At 40.3% G+C, this 14,955-nt stretch overlaps 1 protein-coding gene across 8 annotated transcripts in view; it reads left to right on the top strand.

Annotated features, from left to right (window-relative positions):
- The window catches only part of RNF14 (ring finger protein 14), a 29,345-nt gene that overhangs the window by 1,069 nt on the left and 13,321 nt on the right, over positions 1–14,955 (top strand). The window contains exons 1-5 of one of the 8 annotated variants that reach the window (XM_005614898.4): positions 2,295–2,417; positions 2,885–3,025; positions 4,531–4,706; positions 5,923–6,092; positions 7,418–7,569. In XM_005614898.4, the coding sequence (XP_005614955.2) occupies positions 5,939–6,092; positions 7,418–7,569 (306 nt within the window). In that variant the 5' untranslated portion in view covers positions 2,295–2,417; positions 2,885–3,025; positions 4,531–4,706; positions 5,923–5,938. Of the gene's footprint in view, positions 1–1,765; positions 3,026–4,530; positions 4,707–5,922; positions 6,093–7,417; positions 7,570–14,955 lie in introns of those variants that run through there. The other 7 variants (XM_023617505.2, XM_023617504.2, XM_023617506.2 and 4 more) reach the window with 7 other exon arrangements.

Raw genomic sequence — 14,955 nt, 5'->3', positions numbered from 1 at the left:
GGAATTATGCAATATGTGGCCTTTTGTGTCTGGCTTCTTTCAGTTAGCATAATGTTTTCAAGCTTCATCCACGTTGTAGCATGTACTTCATTCCTTTTTACAGCTGAATAATATTCTACTGTATGAGCATTCCACATTTCGTTTATCGATTTATCCATTGATGAACACTTCAGTTGTTTCCACTTTTTGGCTATTGTGAATACTGCTGCTTTGGTGTACATTTAGGTACACTATATATAAATAAATATATACAAATGTGCTTGTATGTTTGTGTATAAGTTTTTGTGCAAACATATGTTTTTGATTCCTTTGGGTATACAGCTAGGAGTACAACTTTTTGAGGAACTGTCAAACTGTCTTCCAAAGTGGCTACACCATTTCATATTCCCAGCAGTAAATGAGGGTTCCAATTTCTCCACATCCTATCAACACTTGTTATTATCTGTCTTTTTTTATGGCCATCCTAGTGAGTAGGAAGTGGTTTCTCATTGTGGATTTGGTATGCATTTTGCTGATGATTAATGATGTTGAGCATCTTTTCATGTGCTTACTCACCTTGTTTATCTTCTTTGGAGAAATGTCTATTCAAATCCTTTGCCTTTTTTTTTTTTTTTGGTGAGGAAGATTGCCCCTGAGCTAACATCTGTGCCAATCTTCCTCTATTTTGTATGTAGGATGCTGCCAGAGCATGACTTGATGAGCGGTGTACAAGTTCATTCCTGGGATCACAACCTGGTGAAGCCCAGGCTGTGGAAGCAGAGTACTTGAATTTAACTGCTACACCACCCGGCTGGCCCCCCTTTGCCCATTTTTAAATTGGGTTATTTGTCCTTTCATTGTTGAGTTGCAGGAGTCCTTTGTATATTTTGGATATTAGATAAGATATTTGGATAAAGATCAGAGACATGATTTGCAAATATTTTCTCCTATTCTGTGGATTGTCTTTTCACTTTCTTGATAGTGTCCTTTGAAGAACAAAAGCTTTCAATTCGGAATTAATTTGGATCTAATTTATCTATTTTGTTGTTGTTGTTGCTTGTGCTTTTGGTGTCATATCTAGGAAACTATTGCCTAATCCAAGTTCACAAAGATTTACTCCTACATTTTCTTCTAAGAGTTTTCTAGTTTTAGCTCTTACATTTAGGTCTTTGATGCATCTGGAGTTAATTTATGTATATGGTGTGAGGTAGGGGGCATGTCATTTTAATTCCTGCTCAGTCTCTCAATAATTATCTGCCCTTCAGTAAGTTCTTGAACCTCTCTCAATTTCAATTTCCTCATTTGTAAAGAGGAGATAACAGTACCAAAATCATAAGGTTATAGTGAAGATTAGAGGAAATGTACATAGCACACTTAGCAAGGTGTTTGAAGCATCCTAACTGCTCAATGAACGCGGTAGTTACGACTGTTAACAGTATGGACGAGGAGCGAATGCTTTCATAGCGGAGGTGTCAGAAAGACGGGCAGCATTTCTCAGAAGGCAGTTGGCACGGTGTGGGGAGAGGAGGCTCGCTTAGTCTACCTGGAGGAGCAGGTCTGCACGGTCAGGGGAGTGTCCGCCTCAGGTAGACGGCTGCCTCACGATCACCTCCAGGGATTGGTCAAAGTTCTCATTCCGGAGCCCTGTCCCAGAACGACTGCAAGGAGAGCCCTGGGGGCGGGGAGCCAGAACCTTGCCTCTCCAGAGGCACACTTAAGTTTGCAGGGCTGGGGGGGGGGGGCTGGGGGGGCTGGGTGATGATAGGGGGAGTGACGGGGAGGGGGTGGGTGGTGCCCCGGCGCCACCTCGGCCCGCGGGGGGCGGTGCAGGGGCCGGGGCGGTCACGGCGGCTGCGCAGAGCCCTCCCCACGCCGGGGCCGCCCCAGCCGGATCCGCTCCGCTCAGCTGACAGCTCCGCAGGCGGAAGAGGCGGCGCGCAGGTGGAGCCGGGTGTCTGCGGGCCGGGCCGGAGTTGCGGTGAGGGAACCTGGGGTACGGGCGGAGGGCGGAGGGCGGAGGGCGGAACTTTCGGGCCGGCGCGGCGGGGCGGCCGGAAGGGACTGTGGGGCGGCGCTCGAGGCGGAGAAGGCGGCCGGGCCGGGACTGCTCAGTGGGCCTCAGCTCCCCAAACTCGGGACGGGGCGCCCCCAGCCCGGCCCGGCTAAGACCCCCCGGGGCGCTCAGAGGAGGAAGGAGGAGGTCCAGGGGCCCTGCTCCTTCGGGACGCCCGGGGCGGGTTCACACGGCCGCACAGCGCCCTCTGACCCGACGCCTGGGCGGCGGCGAGGCCTGGTCCTGCCCCTCGGCTGCAGGTGAGTCGCACCGACAGCGACGCGGCCCGCGGGGTGGCGAGCGGTGGAGACTCCGGCGGCAGCACCGATGCCGGAGCGGCGGCGGGGCCCGGGGCTGAAGTCCGCGCGGGGTGGCTGGCGAAGGAGTAGGATTTTCCCAGGCCCAAGGGAAGCCGGCGGAGGAGGGGCTTCCCTCCCGCGGGGAGCGGTCTCCGGTTTGCCAGAACTGATATTAAACTTAACGCCGCTCGTCTGCTGGCGCCGGGTTTATTCTAGCGCCTGCGTTACAGATGAAGAAACAGGGTGGTCTGAATCTAGATTTAGTTAAATATTAGCGGTGTGACCTTGGGCCAGAAAGGGATTTAAATGGTCATTTTGTTCTCATCTGTGTAATGGAAATAGTAATACGACTTGCTTCCTTGGGGTTGTGGGAACCTAACGGGAGTTAAGGCGTTGAAGGGGCTTAGCACGATGCCTGACACCCGGCACTGTTCTCGCTGTTATTGTGACGACCGACCCCACCTCCTGCTTCTAGTGGGTTGTCACAGAGCAGTCACTGAACCTTGTAATTCTGGTCCCCAATTTCAGCACACTGCATCTCACCCCAATTCAGTTCTGATTTTTTCCAGCGTTTAATGCAAGGCAGTGCTAGATGCTGAGAACAGTACACAGATGCAAAAGACTTGATCCTCGCCCTTAAGGAACTAATGGTCTGGAAGGAGAAGTACAAGTTCATAAACTACTGTAATGCAAGGTGGGGTGTGACAATGTCCTAAGAAAGTTACAGTAAAAAGGTTTGCTGGATTTTTAGAGAAAAACGTGGGCCTAATTGGAAATTTCTACATGCAATAGGGGCTTTGGCTGTAGGTCTTGAAGACTGGAAAGCGTCGGAAGGAAATATGGGTCAGCAGCATGAATTAAGGGGTTGGGCCTCAGTGGAAGCTTCAGAAGCTGGGGTCTGGTGGGGTAGGTCATGAGGAGCTGTTGACTGGAAACACTGCTTGAAGTAGAGCTTGCCAATCCTGGCTGCATTTTTTTTGAAAATTTTTTTTAAGTTTTTGGTGAGGAATATTGGCCCTGAGCTAACATCTGTTGCCAGTCTTCCTCTTTTTTATTTTATCTGCTCCCCAGATCTCCAGTACATAGTTGTATATCCTAGTTGTAAGTCATTCTTGTTCTTCTATGTGGGATGCTGCCAACGCATGGCTTGATAAGAGGTTTGTAGGTCTGTGCCTGGGATCCCAACTGGCGCTGAAGTGGGGCAGGCAAACTTAACCACTCGGCCCTGGGGCCAGCCCCCTGGCTGTACTTTAGAATCACATGGAGAGCTTGGATAGCTACTGATGCCTGATTTAATTGCTATGGGGAATGGCCTGGGTATTGAGATTTAAAAAAGCAGCTTCTTGGGTGATTCTAATGTGCAGACAAGATGGAGAACAGTAATCTCCAGAAACTTTATAAATTTGTCTCTCATCCCATTTATAAATGTTTAAACAGGAAGAAACAAAAAGTTTATGCTATCACCCTGTACTGTGCCTGGTAAAATTGTTAAGATTAAATAAGGTAATGTGAAAGGACCTAAATACAGTACATAGTAGGTGCTCAATAAATGTAAATTGATTCTGAATTTCATTCTTAGCTTATTTGGGAGTTACACATCTGAGAATCTGATTTAAAAATTATAGTTTCGTGTAATATTTTTGCATACAATTTCAGGGTGTTCATAGGATTCTCCATAACCCGTCTGTGGACCACCCTCCCCTCCCCCTCACTCCCAGTTAAGAAGCCTGGCTCTAAAGCATTTAGGATAGAACTTAAAACTTTGTGTGTGTGTGTTGTGCAAGCGCTTTTGTTGTTTTGTTTTGTTTTGTTTTTAAGTGTCCTGCTATCAGGAGAGAGGAAAAACTGTTGGGGGATAGGAAATGAAGGAATAGAAGAAGCAGAAGAGGAAAGGAGAAAAACACAAACCCAAGATGATGTTTATTATGGGGCATGTCCTCTCATATGACTTTGGTTTTCCTCCTCAGCTCCTCCCAGGGCTGAAGGCAGTCAGATAAGAAGGCCTGTCTCATTGCTGGGGACATGCAAGTGCCTCTGTAGCCACGTGACACAGTTGGGCTGCCCTAGGAGAGTAATATGCAGCTGAAGATTAGGACTGACTATGCGTTAGCATGTGTTTGATTTAAGTGGTGATAATGGAAATTCAGGATTTAATTTGGAGAGGGTCCTAACACCATCTTTTGTATTTTTTTTCTACAGATGGCAAGATTTCTATAGTATATCTAGTATGAGTTCCACATCTTGGCCTCTTATCCAGCTTCAGCAGTCTTCTCTTGACCATCTGGAGAATAAATGGAATTTCCATGAATTCCAAATTCTGAACTGAAATACAGACTGCAGTGTTAATATCCTTTTCTTCTGGTTGTTATTAACAGGTACTAACTGACCTCAAATAGAGCATGTCACTGTGTTCTGTTTGGGAGAGGGATGCAGCTTAAGCAGAACCAGTATCATCTGCTGAAAGAAATCGTTTTTTGAAAATGGAATCATTTTAAATGAATTTGTCTAAATTTTATAGTGTCACCTTTTATAGCATGAAAAACCATGTCCTAACTTTTCAATTTTGTACAATTGCAATTTAAAAAAAATATTTTAGTCAAGAGGGAGCATATTTGTAAGTGCAGTTGTAGTCCAATATTTCAGTTGACAGAAGGGTAATTTTTGTTGTTTTATTAAAGTAATTTTCATAGATTCTCATTACATGTTTTTTCCATATTTAATTATCTGAAATTGTGGTGCATTTTTCAGTTGCTGCAATTAAAAAGCATTGATTCACACTTTAATTGTAGCAAATTTTTATTCTTAGTGTTACCTAAAATAATGGTAAATCTTAAAATTGATTTGATAAAATCTGGTGATATTTCAAAAATTTAATGTTATTTTGCTGCTTCTTCAGTGATCTAACTCTCTTATATAGTATATGTCCTTGTAACATTCTCCAGAACAGGATATTCTCAACGGGGAGCAATTTTATGCGCCCCCCCCCTCTGTGGGGGAGGGGACCTTTGCCTATGGCTTGAGATATTTTTGATTGTCACAACTCTTGAGGGAAAGGGACACTATTGGCATCCAAGTAGGTTGAAGCCAGGGATGCTATTACATATCCTAAAATGCACAGAACAGCCTCCCACAACAAAGAATGATTTGTTCCAAGATTTCAATAGTGCTGAGGTTGAGAAAACCTGCCCTAGAGATTCGTGTGGGTTTTTAAAATTCATTTGTTTTTAAGAGGTGTATCAAATACACTTTGACTCCTTTTGTGGGCAAGGCACTTTGCTAGGTCTAGTGGGCAAGTCAAAGTAATGAGTGATTTGTCCTTTTTAAAAAAATGTTTTTAATTGTGCTTCTTCCCCCCTGAATTAGCCATACCTAACTGATAAAGAAGCACCACAACTATCTTTTTTGGAAAACCTGTTACTATTGCAAAGCTACTAGAATAGTAAATATGCCTGTCATTTTTAGTTTAGCAGAAAGAGGAGAATATTGATTAATCCTTTGTAGTTGTTTGGGAGCAATTTTGTTTTTGGTACCACTGGACTTTTCCAAACTGTGCCTTTTCTCTTCTTAACTGATTTGAGTGATTGTCTTCAGCTCCTCAGAAAATTAAATGTCGTCAGAAGACCGAGAAGCTCAGGAGGATGAATTGCTGGCCCTGGCGAGTATTTATGATGGAGATGAATTTCGAAAAGCAGAGTCTGTCCAAGGGGGAGAAACCAGGATCTTCTTGGACTTGCCTCAAAATTTCAAGATATTTGTGAGCGGTTAGTTAATACTATTCTCTTAAACAGATTTTTCTAAATAAAGGTTATTCTCAATTTCTTAGTGTACCCTAAATTATTTATCATCTTGTGTTTATAGGTATTAGTGATAGGTGGTAGGATTACAGAGTTAATGCATGTTTCTGTTTTAATTGAAAATTGGGCTGAGGGGTAAGTGGTTTTTGATGTGATTTGGCTTTTTGACCACTGACTTGGGATATTATCCTGCATGTTTCATGCATCCTGATCTTCTTCTAACTAGCAATTCATTAGCCATGAGTCATTGGCTGTTAAATAGGGATAATAAAAGAGAAAATGAGATAATGTACATGAAAACAGTTGGAAAGCTTTAAAGTACTGTGATGGTTGTTAATACTGTTAGGTTTCCAGAATCATTTCAACTACGATAGACATTTGACATGTGCTGTTACTCTGTGGCCTTTTGCTTCAGAAAAAACTGCCACTGTTTTTTTGAGGAAGATTAGCCCTGAGCTAACATCTACTGCCAGTCCTCCTCTTTTTGCCAAGGAAGACTGGCTCTGAGTTATCATCCATGCCCATCTTCCTCTACTTCATATGTGGGACGCCTACCACAGCATGGCGTGCCAAGCGATGCCATGTCTGCACCCAGGATCCGAACCGGTGAACCCCAGGCTGCTGAAGCAGAACAGGTGCACTTAATCGCTGCGCCACTGGGCCGGCCCCAAAACTGCCACTTTTGATACAAATGTTCACAGAAGACTGTTGGATACTTTCTCAAAAGAGAAGTACTTTCTCTTTTTCTCTTCTATATAGGCATTGAGTAAAGAACGTGTGATCATTTAAAATGAAACTTTGATTGTGAGAGTGTTGTGTGCTGTATCTTGCCCTCAATCCTGAGATCATTGTGTTGGCACAAATTCTCCCAACTGTGATTCATGGGTAGTTGGGACATGCTGGTCTAAGTAGGTCATGGCTCTTTGGTAGAAATAAACATCCCTTTCTCTAGATTGTGTCTTTAATCAACTACTGTAAAACAACCACAACAGAAACCATTGTGTATTACTTGATCATTAGTGTTGGGAATTGTACTCAAAAGTGTATACAAAAGTAAGTTGTGTATCTTCATTACAAATTTCATGGTGCTTAGTAGATTTTTCAAGGGGTTACAAAATTTTTTTAAGGTGGCAGCTACGAAATTAAAATTAGAGTGTAGAAAGTCTTTTGGGGAGGGTTTTTATCCCCTCAGCTAAAGCATTACGTCTCTCTTGAGCACTGGTCTACGGTAATGGACACTCAAGCTCAAGCATTGACCAATTGATCCTTTCTCATCTTTGTTTTTGGTTCAGGCAATTCAAATGAGTGTCTCCCGAATAGTGGCTTTGAATACACCATTTGCTTTCTGCCTCCACTTGTGCTGAACTTTGAACTGCCACCAGATTATCCATCCTCCTCCCCACCTTCATTCACACTTAGTGGCAAATGGCTGTCACCAACTCAGGTTAGACCCGAAACTTAATTTCGCCTATCCGTTTTTAAAAACTTGAAAACTCATATTTAATTGAAGACTACCTTAATGATCTTGAATTCAGTGCATGAAGAACAAATGGCTTTGATTTTGTAGTTTTTTTCCCTTCATGAATCCTAATGTTAATGAATTGAAAATGTTTGATGTTTTAGAAAGGAAGGGCATTAATTAGAATGATTAATCATTATGAATTGCAGTAGGAGTAATTTTTAATCAAGTATATTGTTTCTTGTCTTACTATTTTCCCATTTAATCTGTATTATAATGGAGACTATAAGGTCTTCCTTATTTTTCCTAGATGTTGGTATTACTTTTTTTTCTTAGTTTCTTATCCATTCCTTAAATGAAAGATTTAATTGTAATTAGAAGGACTAAAATTGAGCTAATGTGGTTATAATAATTTCCTAAATTAAACGTAATTTTTAAGTAAAAATAACAAGTGCTTTTATTTTTAAAGATCTGTACACTTTAATAACAAGTAACTGTTGATTGGTCTTACGTAGATGTAAATGCACGCAGATAGAAATGTGTGTGATTCCTGTAGATATCTCATGAAGGCTTGAGACTTTATATTATAAGCCTTTGTTTCCTCCAGGTTATATATCCTTTTCTAGTAATAACTTCAACTCTTGATTGAGACATAAATATGGCTTGAAGCTAATATAAAGTATTCTGGGATAGATAATGGATCAATAGCAACTACTTTTCTAGAAGTCATGATGAAGATTGATAGGCTTATATATATTAAGACAAAAGCTGTCAGATACGTGACCTCAAGGAGCTTGTCAGTTTTTCCTTTTTGATCATGTGGTTTTCATTCCCCTCCCCTAGTCCAGTTATTTGGTAAAAGAGCTTTTGTAAAATTGAGTTTATGATTTAAAAACAAAATTAAACTTTAAAAAAGGATAATATGAGTAGAATAAAAAGGAATATTACCTTACATTCTAATATCTGTGCCAGAGGCAATACATGCAAGATAGCCCAAGAATATCAGGCTGTTTGACATTTAGATCACTGGGAGTTGACTGAATTATTTAGATATTTATAGTCCCCTTTCTCCAGCGAGCTCTTGATACTTTATATCCATGGACATGTGTGCATACACACACGCACAAAACAAGGACGGATTAACTGGGTGTGTGGTTGCAGTTTCAGATTCCAGCCAAATAACCTCTGCTTAAGGCTGACTTTTGGGGGTATGAGGAGGGGAAAGTTGTTTATTATTTCATGTGTTACAGCTGAAATTACAGTAGGATTCTCTATCAAATCTGTGTACATATAATTGACATTTTAATTGGTCTCTTATGTTCCTACTTGGTTCAGTTGCTGGGCCGTGATTCCGTGTGTTAAGAATTTCACCTGTTGATAGTGAAGTTACTGCATGGACCTGTCTTTCACTGAATTGGGGTTGGTAGATAGAAGGGAAGTGGGTTTAGTTTTCTAGTGTTTTCAGTTATTTCTCCCCCGATTCTCTTGCTCTTTTCTTCTCTCTCTTTCCCCCTCCCTCACACTTATGTGCATCCCAGCTGCCTCTTTTGAGAAGGGACTAGAGAAGAAAAAAAGATGGAGGAGAATGGCTTCTTTTTTTTTTTTTTTGAGGAAGATTAGCCGTGAACTAACATCTGCTGCCAATCCTCTTCTTTTTGCTGAGGAAGACTGGCCCTGAGATAACATCTGTGCCCATCTTCCTCTACTTTATATGTGGGATGCCTACCACAGTATGGCGTGCCAAGCGGTGCCATGTCCGCATCCAGGATCCGGACCGACGAACCCCGGTCCGCCAAAGCGGAACGTGTGTACTTAACCGCTGTGCCACCGGGCCGGCCCGAGAATGGTTTCTTCATTGGACTTGATGGCTCACACAGCGCTCATAGCTTCCCTTTTAGTATTTATTACATTTTACAGATTTCAGCAGGCTTCTCAGAAGCATGGTTGATCTTATGAGCATATTCATGCAAATGTGAAAAAGGATTAATTGTCCAGTCTTGAACTGTGTTTAACACAATAAGTATCTAGGTTCAATAAGTGTTTAAGTTCGTGCCTGTGTAGAATTTAGTGAAAAGCACTATGCAGAGCAAGGGACAGAAAATGTAGTCCTTTTTCACTTATTTCTATTTACAAAATTTGTTTGCCTCTGAAAGTCTTAATTTTTATATTTATCTAAAAAGAAAAGCTGCTTATAATTCCTGAACTCTACTTAGAAATATTTTACATTTCTAATGGAAAATCCTCTTATATTTGTCTTTCAAATTGAACAGACCAGTTGTTTTTTTTTTTTAAGATTTTATTTTCCTTTTTCTTCCAAAGCCCCCCGGTACATAGTTGTGTATTTTTAGTTGCGGGTCATTCTCGTTGTGGCATGTGGGATGCTGCCTCAGCATGGCTTGATGAGCGGTGCCATGTCCACACCCAGCATTCAAACTGACAAAACCCTGGGCCGCCAAAGCAGAGTGTGCAAACTTAACCACTCGGCCACAGGGCCGACCCCTGAACAGGCCACTTTTAAGGAGGAAAAGTTGAAATAGTTTAAACTTTGGTTGCTTAGCTTAGGAAGTATGAGCTTTCCCTATGGCTGCCAAACCCTGTTGATGGCTTGTAATCATGTCCAGGTTCAATATCAGTCTGTCTCCATTAACCAGGATCTGGGGTAAACTCAGATTCCTTAGTTAAAACCAGCTTGTAAATCCAAATAACAAGGACTCTGAGGTTGGATTCTGTTAGTAATTCTTTCCTATGAATTGGCTTTTTTTTTTTTATTAAGATTATGAAAGTTTACAACCTTGTGAAATTTCAGTTGTACATTATTGTTAGTCATGTTGTGGGTACACCACTTCACCCTTTGTGCCCTCCCCCCACCCCCACCCCCCTTTCCGCTGGTAACCACCAATCAGTTCTCCTTGTCTGTATGTTAACTTCCACCTATGAGTGGAGTCATATAGAGTTCGTCTTTCTCTGTCTGGCTTATTTTGCTTAACATAATACCCTCAAGGTCCAGCCATGTTGATGCGAATGGGACGATTTTGTCCTTTTTTATGGCTGAGTAGTATTCCACTGTGTATATATACCATATCTTCTTTATCCAATCATCAGTTGCTGGGCACTTAGGTTGGTTCCACGTCTTGGCTATTGTAAATAATGCTGCGATGAATATAGGGGTGCATGGAACTCTTGGAATTGCTGATTTCTGGTTCTTAGGATAGATAACCAGTAGTGGGATGGCTGGGTCATGAGGTATTTCTATTTTTAACTTTTTGAGAAATCTCCATACTGTTTTCCATAGTGGCTGCACCAGTTTGCATTCCCACCAACAGTGTATGAAGGTTCCTTTTTCTCCACAGCCTCTCCAACATTTGTCACTCTTGGTTTTGGATATTTTTGCCATTCTAACAGGTGTAAAGTGATATCTTAGTGTAGTTTTGATTTGCATTTCCCTGATGATTAGTGATGATGAGCATCTTTTCATGTGTCTGTTGGCCATCCTTATATCTTCTTTGGAGAAATGTCTGTTCATGTCCTCTGCCCAGTTTTTGATCGGGTTGTTTGATTTTTTGTTGTTGAGCTGTGTGAGTTCTTTATATATTATGGAGATTAACCCTCTGTCGGATAAGTAGCTTGTAAATATGTTTTCCCAATTAGTGGGCTGTTTTTTTGTTTCAATCCTGTTTTCCCTTGCCTTGAAGAAGCTCTTTAGTCTGATGAAGTCCCATTTAGTTATTCTTTCTATTGTTTCCCTCATCTGAGGAGTTATGGTGTCCGAAAACATTCTTTTGAAACTGATGTCAAAGAGTGTACTGCCTATATTCTCTTCCAGAAGACTTATTGTTTCAGGCCTAATCTTTAGGTCTTTGATCCATTTCGAGTTTATTTTTGTGAATGGTGAAAAACAATGGTCAATTTTCAATCTTTTACATGTGGCTGTCCAGTTTTCCCAGCACCATTTGTTAAAGAGACTTTCTTTTCTCCATTGTAGGCCCTCAGCTCCTTTGTCAAAGATTAGCCGTCCATAGATGTGTGGTTTTATTTCTGGGCTTTCAGTTCTGTTCCATTGATCTGCGCACCTGTTTTTGTAACAGTACGATGCTGTTTTGATTACTGTAGCTTTGTAGTATGTTTTGAAATCAGGGATTGTGATGCCTCTGGCTTTGTTTTTCTTACTCAGGATTGCTTTAGCAATTCGGGGTCTTTTGTTGCCCCATATGAATTTTAGGATTCTTTGTTCAATTTCTGTAAAGAATGTCTTTGGGATTCTGATTGGGATAGCGTTGAATCTGTAAATTGCTTTAGATAGTATGGACATTTTAACTATGCTTATTCTTCCAATCCATGTGCATGGAATGTCTTTCCATCTCTTTATGTTGTCATCAATTTCTTTCAAGAAAGTCTTGTAGTTTTCATTGTATAAATCTTTCATTTCCTTGGTTAAATTTATCCCAAGGTATTTTATTCTTTTCGTTGCGATTGTGAATGGGATTGTGTTCTTGAGTTCTTTTTCTGTTAGTTCATTGTTAGTGTATAGAAATGCTACTGATTTATGTATGTTGATTTTATACCCTGCAACTTTGCTGTAGTTGTTGATTGTTTCTAATAGTTTTCCTATGGATTCTTTGGGGTTTTCTATATATAAGATCATGTCGTCTGCAAACAGCAAGAGTTTTACTTCTTCATTGCCTATTTGGATTCCTTTTATTTCTTTTTCCTGCCGAATTGCTCTGGCCAACACCTCCAGTACTGTGTTGAATAGGAGTGGTGAAAGTGGGCACCCTTGTCTTGTTCCTGTTCTCAGAGGGATGGCTTTCAGTTTTTGTCCGTTGAGTATGATGTTGGCTGTGGGTTTGTCATATATGGCCTTTATTATGTTGAGGTACTTTCCCTCTATACACATTTTATTGAGGGTTTTTATCATAAATGGGTGTTGGATCTTGTCGAATGCTTTCTCTGCATCTATTGAGATGATCATGTGGTTTTTCTTTCTCATTTTGTTAATGTAGTGTATCACGTTGATTGATTTGCGGATGTTAAACCATCCCTGTGTCCCTCATATAAATCCCACTTGATCATGGTGTATAATCTTTTTGATGTATTGCTGTATTTGGTTTGCCAGAATTTTGTTGAGGATTTTTACATCTATGTTCATCAGTGATATTGGCCTGTAGTTTTCCTTCTTAGTGTTGTCCTTGTCAGGTTTGGGGATCAGAGTGATGTTGGCTTCATAGAATGTGTTAGAGAATGCTCCATCTTCCCCAATTTTCTGGAATAGTTTGAGAAGGATAGGTATTAAATCTTCTTTGAATGTTTGGTAGAATTCTCCAGAGAAGCCGTCTGGTCCTGGACTCTTATTTCTGAGGAGGTTTTTTATTACTGTTTCTATTTCTTTACTTGTGATTGGTCTATTCAGATTCTCTATTTCTTCCTGATTCAGTTTGGGGAAGTTGTAAGAGTCTAGGAATTTGTCCATTTCTTCTAGGTTGTTCAATTTGTTGGCATATAGTTTTTCATAGTATTCTCTTATGATCCTTTGTATTTCTTTGGTATCCATTGTGATTTCTCCTCTCTCATTACTAATTTTATTTATTTGAGATTTCTCTCTTTTTTTCTTAGTGAGTCTGGCTAAGGGTTTGTCGATTTTGTTAATTTTTTCAAAGAACCAACTCTTTGTTTCATTGATCCTTTCTACTGTCTTTTTTGTATCAATATCGTTTATTTATGCTCTAATTTTTATTATTTCCCTCCTTCTACTGACTTTGGGCGTTGTGTGTTCTTTTTCTAATTCTGTTAGGTGTCGTTTGAGGTTGCTTAGGTGAGATTTTTCTTATTTAGTGAGGTGAGCCTGTATTGCAATGAATTTCCTTCTTACGACTGCTTTTGCTGCTTCCCAAATCAGCTGGTATGGTGTGTTTTTATTTTCATTGGTCTCCAGATAATATTTGATTTCTTCTTTAATTTCTTCAATAATCCATTGTTTGTTCAGTAGCATGTTGTTTAGACTCCACATTTTTGCACTTTTCCCTGCTTTATTCTTGTAGTTGATTTCTAGTTTCATAGCATTATGATCAACTCTCTTGTATTTATTGATGCTTGCTTTGTTTCCCAAGATATGGTCTATCCTTGAGAATGTTCCATGTGCACTTGAAAAGAATGTGTAACCTGCTGTTTTTGGATGAAGTGTTATATACATATCTATTAAGTTCATCTGGTCTAGTTTTTCATTTAATTCTATAATTTCCTTGTTGATTTTCTGTCTGGATGATTTATCCATTGGTGTTAATGGGGTGTTGAGGTCCCCTACTATTACTGTATTTTTGTTGATGTCTCCTTTTAGTTCTGTTAAGAGTTGCTTTACAAATTTTGGTGCTCCTGTGTTGGGTGCGTATATATTTATAAGTGTTATGTCATCTTGTTGGAATGTCCCTTTTATCATTATATACTGTCCTTCTTTGTCTTTCTTTATCTGTTTTACTTTGAAGTCTACTTTGTCTGATATTAGTATAGTGACACCTGCTTTCTTTTGTTCATTATTAGCTTGGAGTATTGTCTTCCATCCCTTCACTCTGAGTCTGTGTTTGTCTTTGGGGCTGAGGTGTATTTCCTGGAGGCAGCATATTGTTGGGTCTTGTTCTTTGATCCATCCTGCCACTCTGTGTCTTTTGATTGGACAGTTCAATCCATTTACATTTAGAGTGATTATTGAAATGTAGGGGCCTACCGCTGCCATTTTATCTCTTGTTTTCTGGTTCTCTTGCATTTCCTTTGTTTCTCGTCCCATGATTTCTGGATTACTAATTCAGGTATGTAAATTTCTGTATTGGGTATCTTCTTATTTGTAATTTGTGTCTTTATTCTTGTTATTTGTTTAGTGGTTACCAGATGGTTAGTATAAAACATCTCATAGATGAGACAGTCCATTTTCTGATAGCCTCTTATTTCCTTAAATTAAAACCTTCCATCCCTTTTCTCTTCCCCTTCTAGGTTGTTATTGTCAGATTTTTTTTTTTTTCCTCTTCTTTCTTGTGTTGTGAGTTTGTGGTTAAAATGACAGGGTTATATTTATTCTTGGTGTTTCCCTTCCTTTTATCTTTAATGTTTTATTTAACTTTTGCTAACCTATTCTGATGGAGAGCTGCTACCATCTGTTATTGTCCTTCTACTTATCTCCTTTGCTCTTGGTTTTGTAACCCCTTTCCTTTTTTTGATTTTTCAGGTATGAGGGTTTTCCTGAGCATTTCTTGAAGAGGAGGTTTTGTGGCAATGAACTCCCTTAATTTTTGTTTATCTGGGAAAGTTTTTATTTCTCCATCATATTTGAAGGATATTTTCACTGGGTAGAGTATTCTTGGCTGCAGGTTTTTGTCCTTCAGAGTT

Source organism: Equus caballus, chromosome 14 (genome assembly GCF_041296265.1).
Source record: "Equus caballus isolate H_3958 breed thoroughbred chromosome 14, TB-T2T, whole genome shotgun sequence".
Classification (NCBI taxonomy): Eukaryota; Metazoa; Chordata; class Mammalia; order Perissodactyla; family Equidae; genus Equus; species Equus caballus.
This window is presented reverse-complemented; position numbering and strand designations above follow the sequence as displayed.